This window comes from Hyperolius riggenbachi, chromosome 6 (genome assembly GCF_040937935.1).
Source record: "Hyperolius riggenbachi isolate aHypRig1 chromosome 6, aHypRig1.pri, whole genome shotgun sequence".
In the NCBI taxonomy this organism is placed as follows: Eukaryota; Metazoa; Chordata; class Amphibia; order Anura; family Hyperoliidae; genus Hyperolius; species Hyperolius riggenbachi.
The window spans coordinates 377,431,459-377,454,998 of record NC_090651.1 but is presented as its reverse complement, the minus strand read 5'-3'; the positions used below and the strand labels follow the sequence as shown (position 1 = coordinate 377,454,998).

The following is a 23,540-nucleotide window of genomic DNA, read 5'->3' as shown; positions in this document are numbered from 1 at the left end:
AATCTGATTAACTGTTTGTGGTTCTGTCCCTTTTCTGAATTTGAACCTCAGTGACCCAATGACCAACTGTACCAGGTTTGAGGCTTGTGCCATTAACAGTGCAAGAATGGCAGCAATTTTAATATTCTCCTTGAAAAGTGACATGTGATTTTTGATTGGCATTTTTAGGCTCCACCCACTTTTCTGAATATTAATCCCAGTCACCCAGTAACCAGCTATGCTAAGTTTGAGAACCCTGCCATTAACAGTGAAGAAGGGCTACAATTTCCCAGAAAAATCTGTTTTTAACTCCACCCACTTTTTGTAACCTTGACACACAGTCACTACTCAATGACCAAGTTTGTGAGCTTTTGGGTTCCTGGCATCAAAATTGTGCTAATGGAAGCAGTTTATCCAGCAAAGAAATCTGGCTGTTTTTGGCTCCGCCCCTTTACTGAATTTGAACCCCAAACACTTAACGCCCGACTGTAGCAGGTTTGAGGCCTCTGCCATTAACAGTGTGAGAATGGCTGCAGTTTCAATATTCCCCTTGAAAATCAAAAGGTGAATTTTGATTGGCTCTTGTAGGCTCCACCTACTTTTCCAAATATTAATCCTAGTCACCCAGTGACCAACTGTGTGAAGTTTGAGAACCTTGCCATTAACAGTGTAAGAAAAGCTGCAGTTTACATTTCCCCATGTAAAAAGTTAGTTGTTTTTGGCTCCGCCCACTATTTCCAATCTTGACATACAGTCACTTAATGACCAAGTTTATAAGCTTTGGGGTGTTTGGCATCAATAAGTTGCATTTTACCATTGAAATTAAACAAATCTGATTGGCTGTTTTTGGCCCGCTACCTTCAGAATTTAAACCACAGTCTCCCAGTGACTGACTGTAGCAGATGTTAGGCCTCTGCCATTAAGAGTGCATGAATGGCAGCAATGTAAATATTCCCCTTGAAAATCAAAAGGTGAATTTTGATTGGCTGCTGTAGGCTCCACCCACTTTTCTGAATATTAGTCCCAGTCACCCAGTGGCCAACTGTGTCACGTTTGAGAACCCTGCCAATAACAGAATGGCTGAAATCAATCTAACAAATCTGATTGGCTGTTTGTGGCTCCACCCCTTTAGTGAATTTGGACCCCAGTCACCCAATGACTGACTGTATCAGGTTTGAGGCCTCTGCCACTAACAGTGTAAGAATGGTAGCAATGTGAATATTCCCCTTGAAAATCAATAGGTACATTTTGATTGGCTGTTGTAGGCTCCACCCACATTTCTGAATATTCATCCCAGTCACCCAGTGGCCAATTGTGTAAAGTTTGGGAACCCTGCAATGTAAAAAATGAAGTTGTTGGCACCGCCCACTTTTTCTAACCTTGACATACAGTCACTCAATCATCAAGTTTATCAGCTTTGGGGTCCTTAGTATCAATACTTTGTATATTCCCATTGAAAAATAAACAAATCTGGCTGTTTGTGGCTCCGCCCCCTTCCTGAATTTGGACAGTGACCAACTGTACCAGGTTTGAGGCATCTGCTATTACCAGTATAAGAGAATGGTAGCAGATGAAACATTCCCTTTGAAAATCAAAAGGTGAATTTTTATTGGCTGTTGTAGGCTCCACCCACCTTCGAAAATCCTAATCTGTCACCCAATGACCAACTGTGCAAAGTTTGAGAACCCTGCTATTAACGGTGTAAGAATGACTGCAGTTTATAATTTCCAGTGAAATTTGGTTTTAGCTCCGCCCACTTTTTGTAACCTTGACACACAGTCACCCAGTGACCAAGTGTGTGAGTTTTCAGGTTCCTGGCATCAAAAATGTGTGATTTTAAGCAGTTTATCCACCAAGGAAATCTGATTGGCTGTATGTGGCCCCGCCCCTTTAGTGAATTTGGACCCCAGTCACCCACTGACTGACTGTAGTAAGTTTGAAGTCTCTGCCATTAAAAGTTTCAGAATAGCAGCAGTTTAAATATTCCCCTTGAAAATCAATAGGTGAATTTTGATTGGCTGTTGTAGGCTCCACCCATTTTCTTGAATCTTAATCGCATTCACCCAGTGACCAAGTGTGCCAAGTTTGAGAACCCTGTGATTAACAGTCTAAGAATGGCTGCAGTTTACATTTTCCCATGTAAAATGAACGGCTGAAATTTGATTTGCTGTTTTATGCTCCGCCCACTTTTCCTGGATTTGTAACCTCGGTCACCAAGTGACCAACTGTGCCAAGTGTGGGGACTCTGGCTTGATTACTGTGAGAATGTCAGCCTTTTACATTTTTTCCATTGACTTGAATGGGTGGAATCTGATTAGCTGTTTGTAGCTCCGCCCACATGTGCAGGGGGGCCGCGAGACCCCCAGAACATATCATCCCAGGTAGTAAGGGATTTGTGTACCAAGTTTCGTTCAAATCGGTCAAGCCGTTTTTGCGTGATCGCGGCACATACACACACACACACACACACACACACACACACACATACATACATACATCCGATTTTATATATATAGATTCCTCAAGCCAAATGCTTTTTTGTTTTTGTTTTAATACTCTAATTCCCTATAAACTAAACAAGCCACGCCCACAGGTTTTCAGAGAGCCTTGGCATTTTCAGACAGTAGCAAGGGCTCATGGGAGCTCAGTCTGGGCAGGAGGAGGGGGAGGTGTTACTAGCCAGAGATTTCAAAGGCAGAGGGGAGGAGGGAGGAGGGAAGAAGAGGGGGGGGGGGGGGGATTCCTTGCTCCAGTGGCGTAGCTAAGGAGCTGTGTGCCCCAATGCAAGTTTTACAATGGGGCCCCCCAAGCACTCTATACATAACAACTGATACAGCGCACCAAAACCTACCAATGGCAACTGCAGTGTCAGAGATGCAAGAAGGGGATGGGGAGCAGCTTGTTAATGATTACCACTATTCAAAGTATCTATAGAAGTGATTATTATGAGCACAGGACCAATAGAGAGCAAATACTGTAGTTGAGGGAGGGCCCTTCGGGGCCCCTCTGGCCCAAGGGCCCCGATGTGCTCGCTACCTATTGCTACGCCCCTGCCTTGCTCCATACACGCCGGTGGTTTCTGGAGTAACGGGGCTTGCGTGTGACATCACACATGCACCCGTGTGTACGCCGGCAGCCATGTGTGTGTATAGAGCGAGGAGTGTGTCCAGGGCCGGCGGTGGACAAGCAGCAGACAGGTAATGTCAGGGGCGTAGCAATAGGGGTTGCAGAGGTTGCGACCGCATAGGGGCCCTTGGGCCAGAGAGGCCCCGAAGGGCCCTCCCTCAACTACAGTATTAGCTCTCTATTGGTCCTGTGCTTATAATAATCACTTCTATAGATACTTTGAATTGTGGTAATCATTAACAAACTGTTCCCCACCCCCTTCTTGTACCTCTGACACTGTAGTTGCCATTTGCAGGTTTTGGTCTGCTATATTAATTGTTATGTATAGAGTGCTTGGGGGGCCCCATTGTAAAACTTGCATCGGGGCCCACAGCTCCTTAGCTACGCCACTGGGTAATGTGTATAGCACTGGGCTCCAGGGGAGTCTCATTACAAATTAGGGGAGACGGTGAGGCGGTGGATGCGCCGCACAAAGCTAATTCCGGATCAATTTCATGCTGAAATAGATCGGGAGTCGCCCTGTATGGGCAGCCGCCAGATCTCTCTCTAATCAGATTCGATTAGAGAGAGATTTGTCTCTTGGTCAAATCTGCCCATCATCGGGGGGGGGGGGGGGGGGGCACATTTTACACTAAGAGGAACACCGCTGAGGGTTCCATCGCGTTTGTTGCTTGTCCCGATATCACACGGCATTACTAGGCATGGTTGGAAATGCTGATTTCCGATTCAGTGGGAATTCCAATGTACGATTTTCCGATTTCTGATTTTTCCAATTTCCAATTTTCCATTTTTCCAATTTTCCGGGGTTTTTTTCGATTCTCAAGGAGTATTTTTTAGTAACTTTTTTAGCATCAGAGAATGCAAAATATGAACAAAAAAAATCGGAAAACCGGAAATCAGAAAAACGAAAAGCAGAAAATGACTTGACTTGTGATTGGTCTAAAATTAAAATTTTGCTGAAAAATTTAGCATTCTCCGATTGGTCCAATGCTTCTGAGTTCTGTGATCGGGCTAAAATTACCGAATTGCGGTAAATTGGATTTCTGCAGAATTCTGATTTCCGATCGGAAATTCGGATTTCTGATTGGAAATGTAGAAATTTGAATTCAGTGGAATCCGAATGGGCACCCCTAGCCGTTTCCACCGTGCATCCGATCAGGCGTCCGCATAACATCTTACAGCATGTTCCACCAATACAACCGGAAATTGGTCACATCATCGATTGGACATGCTCTCGGTGCCATCAATGTTCATCAGTTCCGATTATAATAATCAAATTGGGTGGCCAGTCGGATGCTGTTGATGTGCAGGCATGCGCAAGCTTCTAGCACCTGCTTTCGAAATTGGCCTAAGTGGTTTTTGTATGTATGTGTGTTTGTACCTTTATATACTGTATAAATGTATGTATAATATATAAATGGTCTGTTGTGCTTACATAAATTGATACACTGATTTAAACTGAGAACTAATGTTTAAGGCTAGTTACACACCAGGACGTTGCGTTTAGGGGACGTTATAGGGCACATAACGTGCCCCTAACGCAACGCCTGGTGCTCTCTGATGTGGACGTCGGAGTGAGCCGCGTTGTGCAGCTCACTCTGGCGTCCGTGATGCGTACTCTTGGACGCATGCGGCATCACATGGTCCCGCCCGGCCAATCGCCGCACAGAGCGGCCGCTCCAGGAAGTAAACACTGCACGTCACTGAGTGCAGTGGATATTAATTAGCCATGTGCCCGGCCGCTCTCCCCTCCTCCCCAACATGACTGAGCATGTGCAAGCAGTCTAACGCGGCTTAGCCGCCTAGAACGCACAGCATGCAGCACTTTGCTGCGTTACAATGTAACGCAACGTGGGCAGTGTGAACAGCCCACTTGTGTTACATTGCTGTGCGTTGGGGGAGCGTTACAGGCTGCACTAACGTGCGCCTGTAACGTCCCGGCGTGCAAGAAGCCTCAATCACGGTATATCTACGTCCTCTGTGACTTCATCTAAGCTACGAGGACGTAGATATACGTCTTGTAGCTGAAGCACTGTTGTGCTTGATTGGGATGGCTCTTGTGCAAAACCTCTGGCACTATCTGCTGCAGCACTAATTGGTGAAAGCGAATATATGTTCCCTGAGCCAATAAGATTGATTTTTATCATTAAAAATACTTTTATTTTCTAAGTTCATGGTGAAAATGTAACGATCGGTGTAACACAGAGAGGGTCTGATTACCGGTGATCAGCAGTATCACCGAGAATGCAGATATATACCCGATTATTGATGATCTGCAGTATCACCGATAATCAGATATATCTCTAACCTCTGGACACCTGGGTAATAAGAGTGTTTGGTGCAACAGAAATACTTTGAGGACTGCACCTGAGGAGCAGGTGCACAGTAGTAAGAAGTACTGCACAGTAACACGTTCCTTCCGTAAGCCTGAGACTCTCCCGAGGGAGGGGTCAGGCTAGGAGTAGGAAGGGCAGAGTGTGAGTGACACCAAGGAAGGGTGTCACCCCCAGGTCTGTGAGCTATCTCTAGACTGAGGAGATAGCTCTCAAGGTCGGACAAGCCGGGTCGGCAACAGACAGACAGATCAGGGACAGAGACAGGAGACAGATGCGGAATCCTAAGACAAGCCGAGTTCGGCAACAGAGGATCAGATATAGCGAAGTGCCTAATCAGAGATCATAAGAGTAGTCAGGAAAGCAGAAGGTCATAACAAATAATCAACAATGCCTAGTCTTGGGTGTGAGCTCCTTGATCATCAACACCCTGGAACTGGTCTAGATAATAACACAGATAATATACAGTTTTCCCTAGACTGAGGTGTGAGGTCCTTGATCGTCAACACCCAGGAACTGGTCTAGATAATAACACAGATAATATCACAGATACTGACAAGGTCTGAGTGCTACCACGTAGTGATCACACGCCAGACACCAGAGAAATGACCAGCACCCAGTATATATACACCAGCGCTCTCCAGCGCCTCCCCTAAGTGCTGGACCAATGAAACCTGATAGAATTGTCAGCTGATCGGCTGGATCAGCTGACACCCTTCTGACTGCCATAAAGGCTCTGTCTCCAGTCTCAGCGCCCGCGCGCGTCCTTCTGAACCTGTGTGGACTATCAGTCCCAGCCACACCAGACATGTGTTGTAATGCATCTGTTGGTTTGAACGCAGGGCCAGCCGCACCGCTGTCAGAGCATGCGGCGCTTTCCCCGCGTTCAGCCATACTGCTAGTGGTAAGTCCATGCGTGCAAACTGCCGCGACGGACGTGGAATCCGCCGCCTTGTTCACTGGGCATGCGGCGGTTTCTCCGCGCTCCGTCAGGCTAGTGGATGCAGGCCCATGCGCGCCAGCTGCCATGTTGAACACGGAATCAGCCGCCTTACTCTGAATACTCGCGGCGGCTTTTCCGCGTTTTCTCAAAGAAAAATACACACTGTAGCATTATTTAAGAATCAAATATCCTCACCATAAATTGTGTCAGAAACATAATTTAAGTTTTGTGATAAACGGGAGAAATAGCCAAACAAAATGTATGTTTTTTTTTTATTTACAGTAGTGTTTTTTATTTTTAAACTGGAATTGGTAAAACTGAGAAATAATGTGTTTATTTGCTTCCTCTTTTCTCCCATTAAAATACATAGAAAACAAAATTGATAAAAGCCTAGTTAGTCTTGAAAAAAACGCTGTATATTTCATTTAGGTGTGATAAGTAGGGATAAAATTATTGCTGATTAAATAGGGACATACCTAAAATGTCAAAACTGCTCCAGTCCATATGGGGGGAAACAAGCTCTGGATGCAAAGTGGTTAATCAATGGGCTAGTTCACAATGCATTTTTCGCAAACAGGGAAAAAAAACTGACATCCTGCAGCCTATGAGAGCCGATCGCTCCTGAGTCTCCCAGGGGGACAGCCAAGTGACACGGTGGTTTCTTGCGTGTGCAATCTCCTGCAAAACACGCCCAGGACTTCACGCCAATTGGCGTTGAGCGGTCCTGGGGGAGCTGGCGCTTTCGGCAAGTAGTTACCAGATATACAGAGAGTAGGGTGGGCGGAGGTTAGGACTTCCTATCTAAATTATCGGGTAAACTACCTTCAACTACTTTATACGCCAATATGCACCGGTTAGTTTTGCTGTTTTTAAGAGCTGTTGTTTGCTAAGCAAGTTGAGTTACAAATGTTTTCAGTGTTACATAATGGAGCTTTATGCTTCCTAGTCTTCTCCTGTGTGTGTCAAGGGCTATTATTTATTTCATTGCTATACTTAGTGTTGGCTGTACGTCAGGGCCGGTTTAAGTAACAATGGGGCCCTAGGGCAAGATTAGCCTGGGGGCTCCCAAAACGACACCACCCCGACCAAAAAGCGTCATCAGAGGCCCTTTGTTGCAGCCAAATTTCCCTTCTGAGCCCCTGAGCTGGCTGCTGACCCTCCCTCAATCATCCCCCAACTTAACAGACTCTGCAGTGTCCCTGGGGAGCAACAGTTCAGATGGGGGAGGGACAACTTGGGGGACCCTACAGGCTCTGGGGCCCTGGGGCAACTGTTTTTTTTTTCCTATGGTAGCTCCGGCCCTGCTGTACGTGATGTTTTATATGCTGTATTGTAGTTATTATTGAGACTTCTTATTCATATTTTTACAATCTTTTGTATGGTTCTGAATAAACTTGACATGTTATTTAAAAAAAAAAAAGTACCACCCAAAGAAGAAAGCCTAAAAAATATATAGATCATTTCTGAGTGATAAGCAACAATAAAGTTATTAAGTTTTAAGGGGAGAATCGTGTGGTTGGGACGTTGTTAAAGCATGCTGGCCCTTACAGTATATGCAGGCGGTAATATTGGCCAAAGAGTGGCCAATTAAAATCAAGTGGGAACGCACACTGTTACATTAGGATGAGCTCATTCTTGCAAGGTGATATTTCAATTTTATTCCAACAAACACATTTATGTTAATTACACAATTTTCAGGGAGAATTTGTACAGGTCTAAAGGTGCGTACACACATGCAACTATAGTCGTTTGAAACGATCGTTCCCCGATCGTTTCAAACGACGATCGTTTAAAAAAAAGCAGCCAACGATCATTAAGTCTAACGACGGACGAGCTAGATCGTTAAAAACGAACGATCTAGCTTGGCGGATTTTTACCAACGACGATCGTTTGCATAAGTAGTACATCGTTGGAAACGGTCGTTCGTACTAGGCTTGACATGCGCATTTCGCTATTTCTCCATGGAACTTCTCAATAGTTGCTTTACGTGATGTAACGTTCGATCTAACGATCAGATCGTTACACACAATTTAAATCTAACTTTACTTAGGTCATTCTTTCATCAATTAAAAGTTCGTTTGTCGTTCTCAACGAACGATCGTTGTCGCATGTCTGTACGTAGCATTAGAGTTCTGATGACCTACCTTCACTTTTACTGCAAAATACTTTACCAACCAAACAAAAAACTTGCTACCAGTGATGAGCAAAAACGCCAATACTCTTTTAACATTCATTTTTGTGAAAATAATGTTAAATTCGATCTTTGAACAAAAATTCTATATAAAATAAGTTTTGTTATTCTTCATGTTTTTTCGCGTGTATCAAGAATTTAGCCTTAAAAAAATACAGTTATTTTGTGGTAAAATAGTTGCGGAAAAAATACAGTTTTCCCACATTTTTGTGCTTTTCTTTGTAAAAATATTTTTCACATTTTCACAGCAAAAATATAGTTTTTCGCATTTTTACACAAAAACACAAAAATACAATGTTTTTTTTTCGTGAAAATTTTCTCGATTCAAAAATAGGATTTTTTCGATGCAAAAATAACTGGTGAAAACTCGCAAGCAATACTGCGTGCTCCAGTTCCCCACATCTGTATAAGGTCGTGTAACTTGTCTCTGAAGACAGCTCGTCTATCTGGTATGGATGGCACTGATTGTTCTGCAACGCAGAAGGTTGCCTCTGAGGTAATTAATAGCCCGTGTGGTCCCCATGGTATTGTGGCCCTCTGTGGGAGGAGTGTGGTGGTCCAGGTACAGGACGACGGATTAGATCAACCCATTGGCTAGTCAGAAGCCCATCACTTGCTTTGTACAAGATTTCATCGATGGCAACATGGGCGTGGTGCCACTGCTCACGGTTCAGCATGTTCAGCCTCTGTCCCCATTGCAAACCGATCAGTTCATTCACACTTTGCTGATTGTGTAGTAAAACTGAAGCTTCTTGCACACGGCCTACAATCTCAGCATTCACGGTGCTCTCATTCCTGCCTCTGTAACCACTTCCTGTGTCTGGTACTCTTGGTGCGTCCGGCAATATCGGAGAGTTTGGTCCGGAGTTTAGCCAATCATTATTCGAGGTCTCCTGTGCATGTGTCATGTGGTTGAGGGGATCAGACGTTCCAGGCCTGCTGCTACAAGTTGTCTGGAGAGAAAACAGACGTTGGTAAAATCACCATGAAAATGACATTTGATATTTTGCAATCTACTACAGAGCACACAACAAACCCTGGGTGACTCATATCCACTTGGACAGTATGAGATGAATTAAAGGACACCCGAGGTGAAAATAAACGAATGAAATAAACAATTGTATCTATATTCCTTCTCCTAAAAAATGACTTTTTAAGATATTCCACGGTTTAATTTTATGTTTAGATCTACTTTTTAAGTTTTAACAGTTTTATTGTTTTTGCTCAATGACACATTCATTAGAGTATGCCAGAGCTAAAATCTATGAACTTTTGACCCTTTTTATCTCTTTTCTGCTCTCAGAAACCATTTTCTGCTAGGAACGTGTTTTATAGTTGGAATGTCTTATCAGTGAGGGTCACACTGTAGTCACTTCCTGTCTGAGTCAGGATTGAGTCAGCCACTTACATACCTGATATTTAACTCTTTCAAGCAGAGAAAAGAAAAAAAAAGGAACACAGCATCGTCATTTGTGTGCTAGGCACTGTACATACACATGTCTATCTCATCATGTCACGTGTCACCTCGGGTATCTTTTAAAGTTAATGGGAAGCTTAAAAACAAACAAACAGATACTTGCCTAAGGAGAGGGAAGGCCTGCCCACTTCTCTTACCCTCCATTAACCACTTAAGGACCGGGCTATTTTGGGAAGATCTGTGCTGGGTGGGCTATTCAGCCCACAGCACAGATCGTGTAACAGCCAGGGTGACCAGACTTCCCCCCCTTTTTTCCCCACTAGGGGGATGTCCTGCTGGGGGGGTCTGATCGCCGCCGGCTACCTGCGTGTAGTGGGGGGGGGCTCCTCAAAGCCCCCCTCCGCAGCGATTTCAGGCCTCGCTCCCTTTCCCTCCCTCCCCTCCTTCCCCTGGGCGGCGCAGGACGGCAATGCGTGAGTGTGCGAGAGATGGTGTTTGCACGTGCGCAATATGGAGCCACCCGTCTTCATGGAGCACTCAGGCTCCCAAAGCAGAGAGAGCAGTATTTGACCTATTGGTACCGGGGGAGCCAGCCATGGAACTGGGGACCAGGAGAGGAACAGGAAGGCTCTATAGGACCCAGAGCCTTCCCTCTCCTTAGGTAAGTATCTGGTTGATTTTTGGGAGGTTCCTGTTCACTTTAAAGCACAATTGAAGTGAGAGGGATATGTAGTCATATTTATTGCCTTTTATGCAATATCAGCAGATTAGGCGTTTCTGACATTATTTTCAGTTCTGACCGGATTAGCTGCATGCTTGTTTCTGGTGTTATTCAGATACTACTGCAGCCAAACAGACCAGCAGGGCTGCCAGGCAACTGTTACTGTTTATAAGGAAATAAATATGGCAGCCTCCATATACCTCTCACTTCAGTTGTCCTTTCAAATTCACCGAAAAGCCCTCCCACAGAACCGCAGCACTCAATGTAATGTGCCTTAATCCAGTTTTACTGGGCAACTATTGTTTCCCATGATACATCACTCCTGAATAGGGATGATCGGAACGAGCAAATTCCGTTCCGCCGGAAATCACGGATTCCATCAGTGTTAAATTCCGTCACTATGAAAATTCCGCCGGATTTGTACGAAATTCCTCGGAATTCCGAATTCCGTCGGAAAAAAATCTCAATCTCTCTCCTCGAGGGAGGAGGGTATCATCTTCCAGGGAATTGAAGTTTTTCAAAAGCCAGCTTACATACCATGGCTGGGAATTGAACCCAGGTCTCAGTGTGTGGTAAGCAACTGACTTATCCACTATACCACCAACAACACTACATGCTGAAGCCAGCCTAGCATGTACCATTCTGATATACCCAAGAGAAAAATGATCTCTCTCTCTCTCTCTCTAGGACTTGATGCCATTGAACTGAATTTTCAGCTTAAAACCATCAACGGATACTGGCAGAATTTCACAGGCATTTTCCGAATTCCGCCAGACTGAAAAAGGAATTCTGTTCCGACCAAACGGAACTGAATGAGCAATTTCCGCCTAAAAATTCCGGAAAATACAATTCCATGGAAAGCGGTGACCATCCCTACTAGAGAGAGAGAGAGAGAGAGAGAGAGAGAGAGAGAGAGAGAGAGATATGAATCTACCATGGCTTCTCTTCGGACGACTGTTGAACACAAAAGGCAAGGCCATGCCTGGCTACAAATCCTTTAGCAAGCTAATTTTTATCTTGGATTGATCATAATGGTACATACTAGGCTGGCTTCAGCATGTAGTGTTGTTGGTGGTATAGTGGATAAGTCAGTTGCCTACCACACACTGAGACCTGGGTTCAATTCCCAGCCTGGGTTCAATTCCCAGCCATGGTGAGTTGGCTTTTGACATGCTACAAATCCTTAAGGGCCCTTTCACACCAGAGGACTTTGTCGGCGTTTTAACGCCACAGCCAAAGTTGACGTTTTCTAAGGTAAAATGAAAGTCCATAGACTTTCATTTTACCTTTCACATCTAACTGGGCGTTTTGGAGCGTTGGCTGTTGGCGTTTCAATGATAGTCAATGGAAAACGCCAACTTCAGCGTTTTCAAAGCGTTTTACAGCTGACTTGTTCACTTATTTTTATAGAAAAAAAAAAAAGGACGTTTTCATATGAGCTGTAAAACGCTTTCAAAACGGTTTGAAAACACTTTGAAAACGCTATGTATTGGCGTTAAGCAAAAGGCTGACTTTCAGCCTTTTCTACTGCAGCCTCTAGTGTGAAAGAGCCCTAAGCATGCTACTTTTTCTCTTGGATTGATCATAATTGTACATGCTAGGCTGGCTTCAGCATGTAGTGTTGTTGGTGGTATAGCGGATAAGTCAGTTGCCTACCACACACTGAGACCTGGGTTCAATTCCCAGCCACAGTGAGTTGGCTTTTGACATGCTACAAATCCTTAAGCATGCTACTTTTTCTCTTGGATTGATCATAATGGTACATGCTAGGCTGGCTTCAGCATGTAGTGTTGTTGGTGGTATAGCAGATAAGTCAGTTGCCTACCAAACACTGAGACCTGGGTTAAATTCCCAGCCATGGTATGTAAGCTGGCTTTTGAAAAACTACAATTCCCTGGAAGATGAGAGGGAGAGAGAGAGACAGACTGACTTTTTGGCTAACTATACACCATCGGTTCTGGATGTAAGCCTGGCTTCAGAGGCATACAGAGATAAGTTGGATATACAGGAGCGAGGCACCATGGGAAACCACAGTTGCTAATGTTTAAACCTGGATTATTGCAAATACCTTATGTGTTAATAACTGCTTTCCCACAGACATGGGCCCTTGACTACAATGGACATGTGACTATGGTAGGGTTTCTATTGTGAGTGTTCGGGGACAGTACGGTGGTTTAGTGGTTAGCGCTCTCGCCTTGCAGCACTGGGTCCTCAGTTTAAATCCCAGTCAGGGCACTACAGTATAAGCCCAAACTTTGTATGTTCTCCCTGTGTCTGTGTGTGTTTTCTCTGGGCACATTGGTTTCCTCTCACATCCCTAAAACACACAGATAAGTTAATCGGCTTCACCCCTAAAAAATTTGCCCAAGACTATGATACATACACTACACAATACATAGACATTCATAAGTCCATGTATCATGCAGTATTGTAGGGATTTGATTGTGAGCCCCTCTGAGGGACAGTTAGTGACAAGACTATATACTCTACAGCGCTGTGAAAGATGTTGGCACTATATAAATACGAAATAATAATAATAGTTAGTATATCCCTGCAATGTCAGATCCACAGGTTCTAATAATCTAGTCATACCCAGAGTCCACTTGCAAACTTTTGGTCCCAGAGCCTTCTGTCATGCTGCTCCTGCGTTTTGGAACTCCTTACCTCAGCAGATCAGGACAGCTCCATCTCTGCACGTGTTTAAATCCAGACTGAAAACCCACCTGTTCAGTTTGGCATTTGCAGAAATATAACTTTTGTGTTAATACTTCATCCTATTACCAACTACTGAATCTGAGAGAGCCTAAGCGCTTTAAATCCTATGGGAGAAAAGCGCTATAGAAATGTTATTGTATTGTATTGTATAGTGTAGATACTAACTAGCGATAATGAAATACACAGTGATACAATTGTACCAAATATGACCACTGGTACTAAATACAAGTCTTGAAATTCAGCAGTGCATGAACTCACCTTTTCGAGGCTGCTGGTCGACGCCTCACTTGGTGAGTAAGGAATGCCATGTGCCTCCTCCAGTGGTGTCCATACCTCCTGGTCACTTGCCACTGTCCCAACCTGCATATTGGAACTGGTTGTGATTGGACAGTCCTGCTCATATACGAATAACAATAGATCAAAGTACCACAAATATGGTTTCTTAATCTTGTCTGGTCTTGCTCCTGACCTTTTGGATGATTGATATTTCTTGTAAGCTCTGTAAAACACGGTCCGTAAGTTCTGAATTTTGCGCTTCACAGACATTACATCGACATCGATGTTCCTTGATTTGCAGAATGACACCAGGCTGTTATAGGCGCTCTCCATCTTAGTGCGGTCCCTGTATTCATTGGATGTTGTCTTCCATAAGCACGGGAGTCGTCGGTACTGCTCAATAAACTCTGCGGTGAACTGATGGTCCCAGCCTTGTTCCCTTGCCATGTTATCTGTCCATAGGTAAAAATACATCTTGTCAGTAAGGTGAAGAATCAAACATGCACACACTTTACACCGCACTTTTCTCAGCGATATCATTCACTGTCATGCTCTAGACTTGTTTCGTAACAACTCGCTACCATGCCACCTGTTTGGGGCATGCATTTAAAAAAGCTGCACACTAATTTAGGTGCAATCGATAAATGACAATTTAATTGCAGTAGTAGAATATCGGTAGACTTACCAATATTCTACAACCTTATTCATATTGTGAAATATCGGCAATGTTTGCCGATATTTCACAATAATCTAACCTCTCCCTACTCTCACACAGAACCCTCCTCTGGTGGGCCTAACCCCAAGACCCCCCCTGGTGGGCCTAACCCTAATATCCCCCTGGTGGCACCTAACCCTAAGATCCCCCCTGGTGGCGCCTAACCATAAGACCACCCTGGTGGTGCCTAACCCTAAGACCCCCCCTGGTGGTGCCTAACTCTAAGACCCCCATAGTGGTGCCCAACCCTAAGACCCCACTGGTGGTGCCTAACAGTAAGACTCCCCTGGTGGTGCCTAACCCTAACCACTCCCCTGGTGGTGTCTAATAGAGATGGCCCGAACATTTCGCCGGTGAGCAGTATTCTGCGAACATCGGCTGTTCGCATTTGCAGCGAACAGTAAACATTTGGCGTGTTCGGTTCGCTCCCTATACATTATCATTGAGCTAAACTTTGACCCCATTACCTCACAGTCAGCAGACACATGGCAGCCAATCAACTAGCACCCCTTCTTAGACCCCCCAAGCCTCTATTAAAAAGCAGCAGCGGTGGCCATATTGGATGAATCCTCTACTGGCTGCTGACTGTTAGTGAGAGCAGGGTCAGTCTTGCTGCAGATAGGTAGGGAAAGCATTAGCTAGGCCTGTGTTCTTGTTCCTCACTTGCTGTGAAAGCACTTCAAACAGCCCTATTGAGGGCTAGCATGTCGGTCGCTTGTGTTTTTTGCGTGTGACACTCCACAGCCCACTGACACCCAGAGCTGTGTGCACACTACTGCTGTTGCTACATTAAGTTGCAGGCACAGAACCACTCCAGTGCATTATTATATCACTGTATTCTGATAGTACTATTGTATCTCTCTGTGTGTGACACTCCACAGCCCACTGACACCCAGAGCTGTGCATAATGTGATTTCTGCCCTTTAGGGATTAAAACATGACTTTGCGTCAACTCCGTAATTTTTGGTGGGACTTCTGCCATGGATCCCCCCCCCCCCCCCCCCAACTATTTGATCACTTTTGTGGCCAGAAACAGTCTTTGTAGGTTTTAAAATTCACCGCTATTTAACTTGCGCTTATTTTTGGCCTTGCTTTTCTTAACTGCTCTATGTCTTTAAGGCAAATTATCAAAGGCGCACCATACGCAATAATCAAATAGTGGTAGTGAAAAAATGCTAAATAGCAGGACATACGTACCAGAGAAAAATCTAATAGTAATGCCATTAAACCAAATACATGCAAAAGTATAATAATTCATTGGATAGTATGTTCGATAAAAAAAATTAAAATAAAAGGTACATGGGATGGCCACCCCATAACAACACTCCCACTTCCGACAACCATACACAACGGCAAAATATTGAAAGGGATAGTCAGATGGCAATAACCGTAGAATCACAGTTCCATAGGATCTAGATTGAGGCCTTGTTCGCATCTAAAAACGAAATCACAAGTGCAAGTGTTTTGTGTTTTTGTGCACTTTTTTTAGCGTCTCCCGGCGTTCCACTGCGTGCTGCGTTTTTGTAAAAAGTGCTTTTCTAAGTGCTTTTTCAGTGCGATTTTGTAATTCACTCCCTGAAGCAAGTCAGTAAGTGAACTCTTTGACTCGAAAAATAATAAATACAATGTATTATTTCTTAATAGACGTGAATGCAATAACTGCAAAAAGCGATTTTGTGAGCGTTTTGCGTTTTTCCTATACCATCCATTAAGGTAAAATCGCTTCAAAAATGGTCCCGGCACCGCTTTGCTGAGCGGATCGGAAACTCTCATAGGGAATCATTGCACAAGTGTTTTTAGGGCGATTTTGAAAATCACCCACTCTTGAGAAAAGGGCAAAAACGCCCTTAGTGTGAAGGAGCCCTGAAAGTTGGTTCAAACACAATGGTAATCCCGAGAAGGTAAAGGCAATATGGTATGCAGTTCAACAGACAGGCACACAGAGCAAAGCTATAAAGCACGTCCCCGCTCGTCCCCGCGGGCGCTCCTTATCTTTCGCTCGATTCCCCGCTATTGTCCGCCCGCAGGGATCGAGCGGGGAATCTATCCGGCAGAAGGTCATCGGACCAGAATGAATAAGCCAACCAGAGAATGCGAAAATTTCCACCTAAATCACCATTCTTTGATTGGTTTATTCATTCTGAGTCTTCTGATTGGCTTAAAATTACCGCATATCGGATAATGTGGATTTTCTGCAATTTACATTACAGTCAAAAACCACCAACTTTAGCGGTTAATAGCAAAGCTCCCATAGGTACATTTTCAGGGTTTATTAAACAGAAGACTGTGAACAAGATGAAAAAAAAAAGTTTTCAAAAAGACCTTATAGTTTTTGAGCAAATCTATGTTAATTTCGGCGGAAATGTTCACGATTTCCATCGGAAATCCGCCTACTGCCCCTGTATTACTGATTTCCGCATTCCGAAATGCAATTTCCGATTGGAAATGCGAAAATTGCATTTCCGCGGAATCCGAATGAGCAACCCTATTTTTTTTTTTCAAAGAGAATATTTATTATTTTGAGCAACCCTATTGAAAGGCAAGGGTGATCAGTCAGCAGTGCAGTACGGAAGCAGTAGATTTGGGCGCATGAGACAAGTGGACAAAAAGGGCGCCCCATTCACTTCCATTATAAATATCGTTTAATGGGCGCTGAACGGGGAAAATAAGGCGCCGGAGATTTTTAAGGATTTATAACGGCGCCCGGAGATTTTTAAGGATTTATAACTATGTTTGTGATGATTTAAGTTTACAAAATGAGCCCGTGACGAATAACGTTTATGAAGATAATAAATCACTATTTCTAAAACATTTCTAACACATTATTATCCACCCAAAAAAATAATTTACATTTTTTTTCTTTACATTTTTTATTTATTAATGTCTGTAAAATATTATTATCCATAGGGGGTTTTAGGTTTAGGCACCAACAGGGGGGTCTTAGGTTTAGGCACCAACAGGGGGGTCTTAGGTTTAGGCACCAACAGGGGGGTCTTAGGTTTAGGCACCAACAGGGGGGTCTTAGGTTTAGGCACCAACAGGGGGGTCTTAGGTTTAGGCACCAACAGGGGGGTCTTAGGTTTAGGCACCAACAGGGGGGTCTTAGGTTTAGGCACCAACAGGGGGGTCTTAGGTTTAGGCACCAACAGGGGGGTCTTAGGTTTAGGCACCAACAGGGGGTCTAGGGGTTAGGGATAGGTACAGGGAGGGTTTTTAATAAACGAAAATATAAGTTTCACTTTACAAACAGGGAAGATTAACGTTTTAAGAATTGCCGATCTCATACACATTATTTAGTGATTTATAAATTCTTAAAACACTATTTATAAACGAAATTCTACACAATAATTTCTATAAACGATATTTCCATTTATCGTTTATACCACGCGCCCTTTTTTCCCGACGCCCTTTTCGTACGTACGCGTGCAGTACAGCTGTGATCGCTCACAGACGAGGGTCCTCAGCATCAGTGGTGGTCCGGAGGAGGGTGTGGGAAGCCACCAGAGGGATGGGACTTTTCTCCAGTGTAATAGTAATAAATAAGAAAAAAAAAGGAGGTATCTATAAGGGCTCGGTCACATTGCGCTCCGATCGCGTTCGCTTTGGCCGTTTTGTGACGAGGTTTTTTTTTTGCAATTCCCGGCGCTTGGGTGGGCGATGCGTTTTTGTTAAAAGCGCTTTTCTACTCACTTTTCTCGAGCGGTTTTATAATTCACTCCCCGACGTCAGTCAGGAAGTGAACTCTTTGATCTGGAAAAGAATAAATACAATGTATTTATTCTTAAAAATGCAAATGTAATCGCTGCACAAAGCGATTTTGTGAGTGTTTTGCGCTTTTCCTATACTTTCCATTGAGGCAAAAATCGCCTCAAAATGGTCCCTGCAGCGCAAAACGTAACGGCAAGCGAACGGAACCCCCAGTGAGAACTATCTCATTGGAAAGCATGGTGTAAGCGCTTTCAGGGCGATTTTGAAAAAACGCCAGCGCTTAAAAAAAGGCAAAAGCTCCTCTAATGTGAACGGGCCTTAATGCTGGGAATACACGGTTCATTTCTGCCGCAGATAGATGGTTCGATAGATAATTTGTGATATAGCCGATCGCCGTTCAATCGTTTTGCTGCTCCGTTTGTCATTGAAGTGAATGGAAAAAGATAAGAAAAATGAGCGGAAGATAGGAGAATCGACTGGGAATAGAGCAGCAAAAACGATTGTGCGGAGCATCGAGCGGCAGAAACAAACTGTGTATTCCCAGCATTAGGGAGGCATAAAACACACATTGCTGCTTATCAGCTAAAAGCAGCAGGGTTGGCAGGAAACTGCAGACACTCTAATAAGCCCAGATATACAGAGCATGGTGGGGGGAGGGGATACTGATCTGATGTCTGGCTTATCAGCATGCCTTGCCTGTATGTGATGTTTACACTATTGTGGGATGCCATTGTTTTACAAATATACTTGTGACAACTTAGTGCCAAATATAGTGTAGTAAATCTTAACAAATGATAAATGTTTAGAGTAAATGCAGTATACTCACAAAGCAGGGTCATCAGTGGGAATTACAGCAGCTTCTTACCCTTTTCCCTCCAGCATCACACTGCAGTCCCAGCCTCTCTATGCTCTAGGCTAGGTGGACAGAGCAGAGTTTCTGTGAAGCCACTAGGAAATGCATGGAGGGAGGTGGAGCCACGGGGGAGGTAGGCGGGGCTGCACACTGACACACATACACAGCTTTACCCAATAGCTCAGCTATCGTATGTGTTGATCCGTGATCAGGGCTGGGACAAGGTTCTTCAGCACTAGAGGCAGAGGTTCCAAAGTGCCCCCCAAACTGAGCCCACCCCAGTATAGGTAGCAAACTTGCCCTCAGTACAATAACCAGATTTGCCACCATAACGTATTAGGCAGCCCCCCCCACAGTATAGTAACCAGATGTGCCCCCCTCCCCTTCCCAATGTATTAGCCAGGTGATCTCCCTTACCTCCCCTCCCTTCCCAGTAGTAGCCAGATGTACCTCCACCCCTCTCCCCCCACAGTATAGTAAGTAACCAGATGTGCCCCCTCCTTGCAGATTAGAAGCCAGATGTGCTCAACCCTCCCCTGTACAGAAGCCAGATGTGCGCTCTGTACCAAGGATAAGAAGCCAGATACCCCCCCCCCCCTCCCCAGTAACCAGATGTACCCTTGCCCCCCATATATTAGCCTGATGTGCCCCCCCCTCCCCGCAGAATAAGAAGCCAGATGTACCTCCGTCCCTCTCCCCCCACAGTATAGTAACCAGATGTGCCCCCTCCTCCCTCCCTCCTCACCAGGATAAGGAGCCAGATGACCCCCCCCCCCCCCTTCCTTTCAGTATAAGGTGGCCATATGAGCCAGCCTCCCCTTCCATAGCATAAAGTAGACAGTTGTGCCTCCTCCCTCCCTTTCCCCAGCGTTGTGTAGGCAGTGGACAGGCAGCGCTCTCTCACCTCTTCCTGCTTCCAGGCATTGCAGGTCCCGTCTGCTCTCTCTGTACTGTCGCTTCCCTGTACTTCCTGCTTCTCAGATACGGCACTAGAGCCCAAACTATGGAGCAGGAAGTGCAGTGCAGTGACACTACAGAGGAGATAGATAGACCTGCGGCGTCTGGAACAAGGATGAGGTGAGTGAGCGCTGCCTGTCCACTGCACTGCAGGGGGGGAGGGGGCACACAGAGGGGAGAGAGAACACGCTGCCAGCCGGCCACACATCGCTGGCACACGGCGCGTACAGGAGGGGAGCTCTGAGGAAAGAGAGAGAGGAGGATAGATGGCGGGCTCCACTCCCAGCGCCCTGTCAATCATGCGCTCAGAGGCTATAGCCTGTCCAGCCTCTGCCTCGGCCCGGCTCTGCTCCACTCTAGTGTTGTCCGGATCATGAACGATTCGGATCTTTGATCCGAATCTATTTTGTGAGTCGAATCATCCGAATCATCAAAATGAGTGATTCGGATCGCAAAGGGGGCGGGCCAGGAGCGACACGCCCCCCTCTCAGCGGGCAGGGGGTCCTGGAAGCAGAGCAGAGATGGATCGCTCTGTTGGAGGGAGGCAGCCTTGCAGGGACAGGTAGATGAGAGAGAGGGGACATCGGTGCCACTGCCAGATCGGATCAGTGAATAATGGCGCACAGTGCCTATACATACAAATGGCGCCGCATTAAAAAGATACGCTTATCGCTATTTATCGTTAGTACTGCACAATAATGGCGCACAGGGAAAAAAAGAAGAAAAACGGCACACACTAACGTTATTTATCAATAGTGGCACACACTAACGTTATTTATCAATAGTGGCACACACTAACGTTATTTATCAATAGTGGCACACACTAACGTTATTTATCAATAGTGCAGTTCATTTGCAAAACAGCAGACGTTATTGCGCACAGTAACGTTATTTATCAATAGCACCCTACATAAGCCAAACTGCAGACATTATTTAACTGCAAAACGGTGAATGGATTTAATGTAACACTGTCAAGGTTAGGGTTAGGCACCACTGGGGGAGAGTCTTAGGGTTAGGCACAGTGGCGTAGCTAAGGAGCTAAGGGCCCCGGTGCATGCTTTACATGGGGCCCCCCCAAGCACTTTATACATAACAATTGATACGGTGCACCAAAACCTGCCAAGGATTTCCACAATGTCAGAGGTGCAAGTAGGTTGATGATTAATACTATTTAAAGTATCTATAGAAGTGATTATTACCAGTACAGGGCCAATAGAGAGCTAATATTATGCTTGAGGGAGGGCCCCTCTGGGCCCCTCTGACCCAAGGGCCCCGATGCGGTTGCTACCTCTGCAACCCCTATTGCTACGCCACTGGTTAGGCACCATCAGGGGGGTCTTAGGGTTAGGCACCACCAGGGGGTGGTTAGGGTTAGGCACCACCAGGGGGGTGGTTAGGGTTAGGCACCACCAGGGGGGTGGTTAGGGTTAGGCACCACCAGGGGGATGGTTAGGGTTAGGCACCACCAGGGGGGTCTTAGGGTTAGGCACCACCAGGGGGATGGTTAGGGTTAGGCACCACCAGGGGGGTCTTAGGGTTAGGCACCACTAGGGGGGTCTTAGGGTTAGGCACCACCAGGGGGGTCTTAGGGTTAGGCACCACCAGGGGGGTGGTTAGGGTTAGGCACCACCAGGGGGGTCTTAGGGTTAGGCACCACTAGGGGGGTCTTAGGGTTAGGCACCACCAGGGGGGTGGTTAGGGTTAGGCACCACCAGGGGGGTCTTAGGGTTAGGCACCACTAAGGGGGTCTTAGGGTTAGGCACCACCAGGGGGTTCTTAGGGTTAGGCACCACCAGGGGGGTGGTTAGGGTTAGGCACCACAGGGGGTGTTTAGGGGTTAGGGATAGGTACAGGGAGGGTTCTGTGTGTTAACGCTAAATAACAATAAGGCTTTAACGTTAAATAACAATAAGGCTTTAACGTTAAATAGCGATAAGCGGCAAACGGATTAGCGGCAACAGCATGCGCCATTATTCACAGGCGCCATTTTCAGATGGATCCCTGCCAGATATGTGTAGAGCACACATACTGGCTGAAATGTGCTGCTCATTATAGGCTGTCTGTTCCGTAGTTGTGCACAGTGAACACATTGGAAGCTTTTGGCACAGCTCAGTAACGTTACAGGCAGCATGCTGGGCTAGGACAGGGCAGGCACTGTGATTGCTGGGCAATATGATCCTCCTGCACTGCTCTAAACAGCTGCACTTCACTTTGGGGAATGGGAGTTGGGAGTATACAGATGGACTTAAAGAGTAACTGTTAGCCCCAAAAGTGAAATTTAAATCTGTACAGCAATGTTTTATTTAGTATTAAAGTGATCAAAAAAGCCAATGCGTTCTGCAAAAATCAGTATAATTTTGCTACTATGTAGCCTTTTGCCCACGCTAACGACGCAAAGCCGCATATCAGATACTGATGACATGCCTATGTTTCCCCCCTCCCCCCACTCCCCCCCAGGACCAGGTGCCGATCTATTTGCACCACAAACAGCTGACCGCTCTGACACGGAGACAGAGCGGCAGCACTTCCAGCCGGAGCACCGCAGAGCAGCCGCCGCCGAGTCACATGTGAGAGAATCACATGTGAGAGATGCACGGCGGCGGCTGCTCTGCGGTGCTCCGGCTGGAAGTGCTGCCGCTCTGTCTCCGTGTCAGAGCGGTCAGCTGTTTGTGGTGCAAATAGATCGGCACCTGGTCCTGAGGGGGTGTGGGGGGAGAGGGGAAACATAGGCATGTCATCAGTATCTGATATGCGGCTTTGCGTCGTTAGCGTGGGCAAAAGGCTACATAGTAGCAAAATTATACTGATTTTTGCAGAACGCATTGGCTTTTTTGATCACTTTAATACTAAATAAAACATTGCTGTACAGATTTAAATTTCACTTTGGGGGCTAACAGTTACTCTTTAAGGCCCATACACACGTCGGATTTTTGCGAACGATCCGTCGTTTGAACGTTCCGTCGTTCGCACGTCAAATCCAGCATGTGTACAGACTATCGTTCGGGTGATAAGACTGGTCCTGAACCATCCGCCGGGTGGATCGCTGAAAACCAGTCTTATCACCCGAACGATAGTCTGTACACACGCCGGATTTGACGTGCGAACGACTGAACGACGGAACGTTCAAACGACGGGTCGTTCGCAAAAATCCGACGTGTGTATGGGCCTATATAGGTGAAATATATGTAAAGCATATGATTGCAGCATGTGGGTATTGTGTGCAAACAAACATTTCTGCTCTCTGCTTCCCTCCTCCCTTCTCTGTCCACTCCCTGCCCTCTGTCCATCTTCTCCCCTTCTCTGTGTGTCCACCCCCCTCCCCTTCTCCTGCCCTGCTAGTCATTTCACCCCCGAATGCTTCCCTTGTAAAATGATCCGAGATTCGGATCAAAGATCTGGATCTTTTCAATGATCCGATTCGAATCATCCGGATCATTGAAAAGATCCGAACTTCGCATCTCTACTCCACTCCCAGCGCCCTGTCAATCATGCGCTGTAGCCTGTCCAGCTGAGCCGGGACAACGTCCTCCAGCACCCAAGGTGGCGCTAGTCTACTTTAGGGGACCCACTGCAAATCCCCATAGACGATATGAGCTGTGCTGAAAA

The 23,540-nt window shown here is 45.7% G+C and overlaps 1 protein-coding gene across 1 annotated transcript; it reads right to left on the bottom strand.

The window, feature by feature from the left end:
- Nucleotides 1–8,895: 8,895 nt before the first annotated feature.
- Nucleotides 8,896–19,940, bottom strand: LOC137521969 (uncharacterized). The gene is made up of 3 exons (XM_068241946.1): nucleotides 19,882–19,940; nucleotides 13,684–14,153; nucleotides 8,896–9,525 (listed from the first exon to the last, which is right to left on the bottom strand). The coding sequence occupies exons 2-3, from the start codon at nucleotides 14,146–14,148 to the stop codon at nucleotides 9,073–9,075; spliced, it is 918 nt and encodes a 305-aa protein (XP_068098047.1). The 5' UTR covers nucleotides 14,149–14,153; nucleotides 19,882–19,940; the 3' UTR covers nucleotides 8,896–9,072.
- Nucleotides 19,941–23,540: the final 3,600 nt, after the last annotated feature.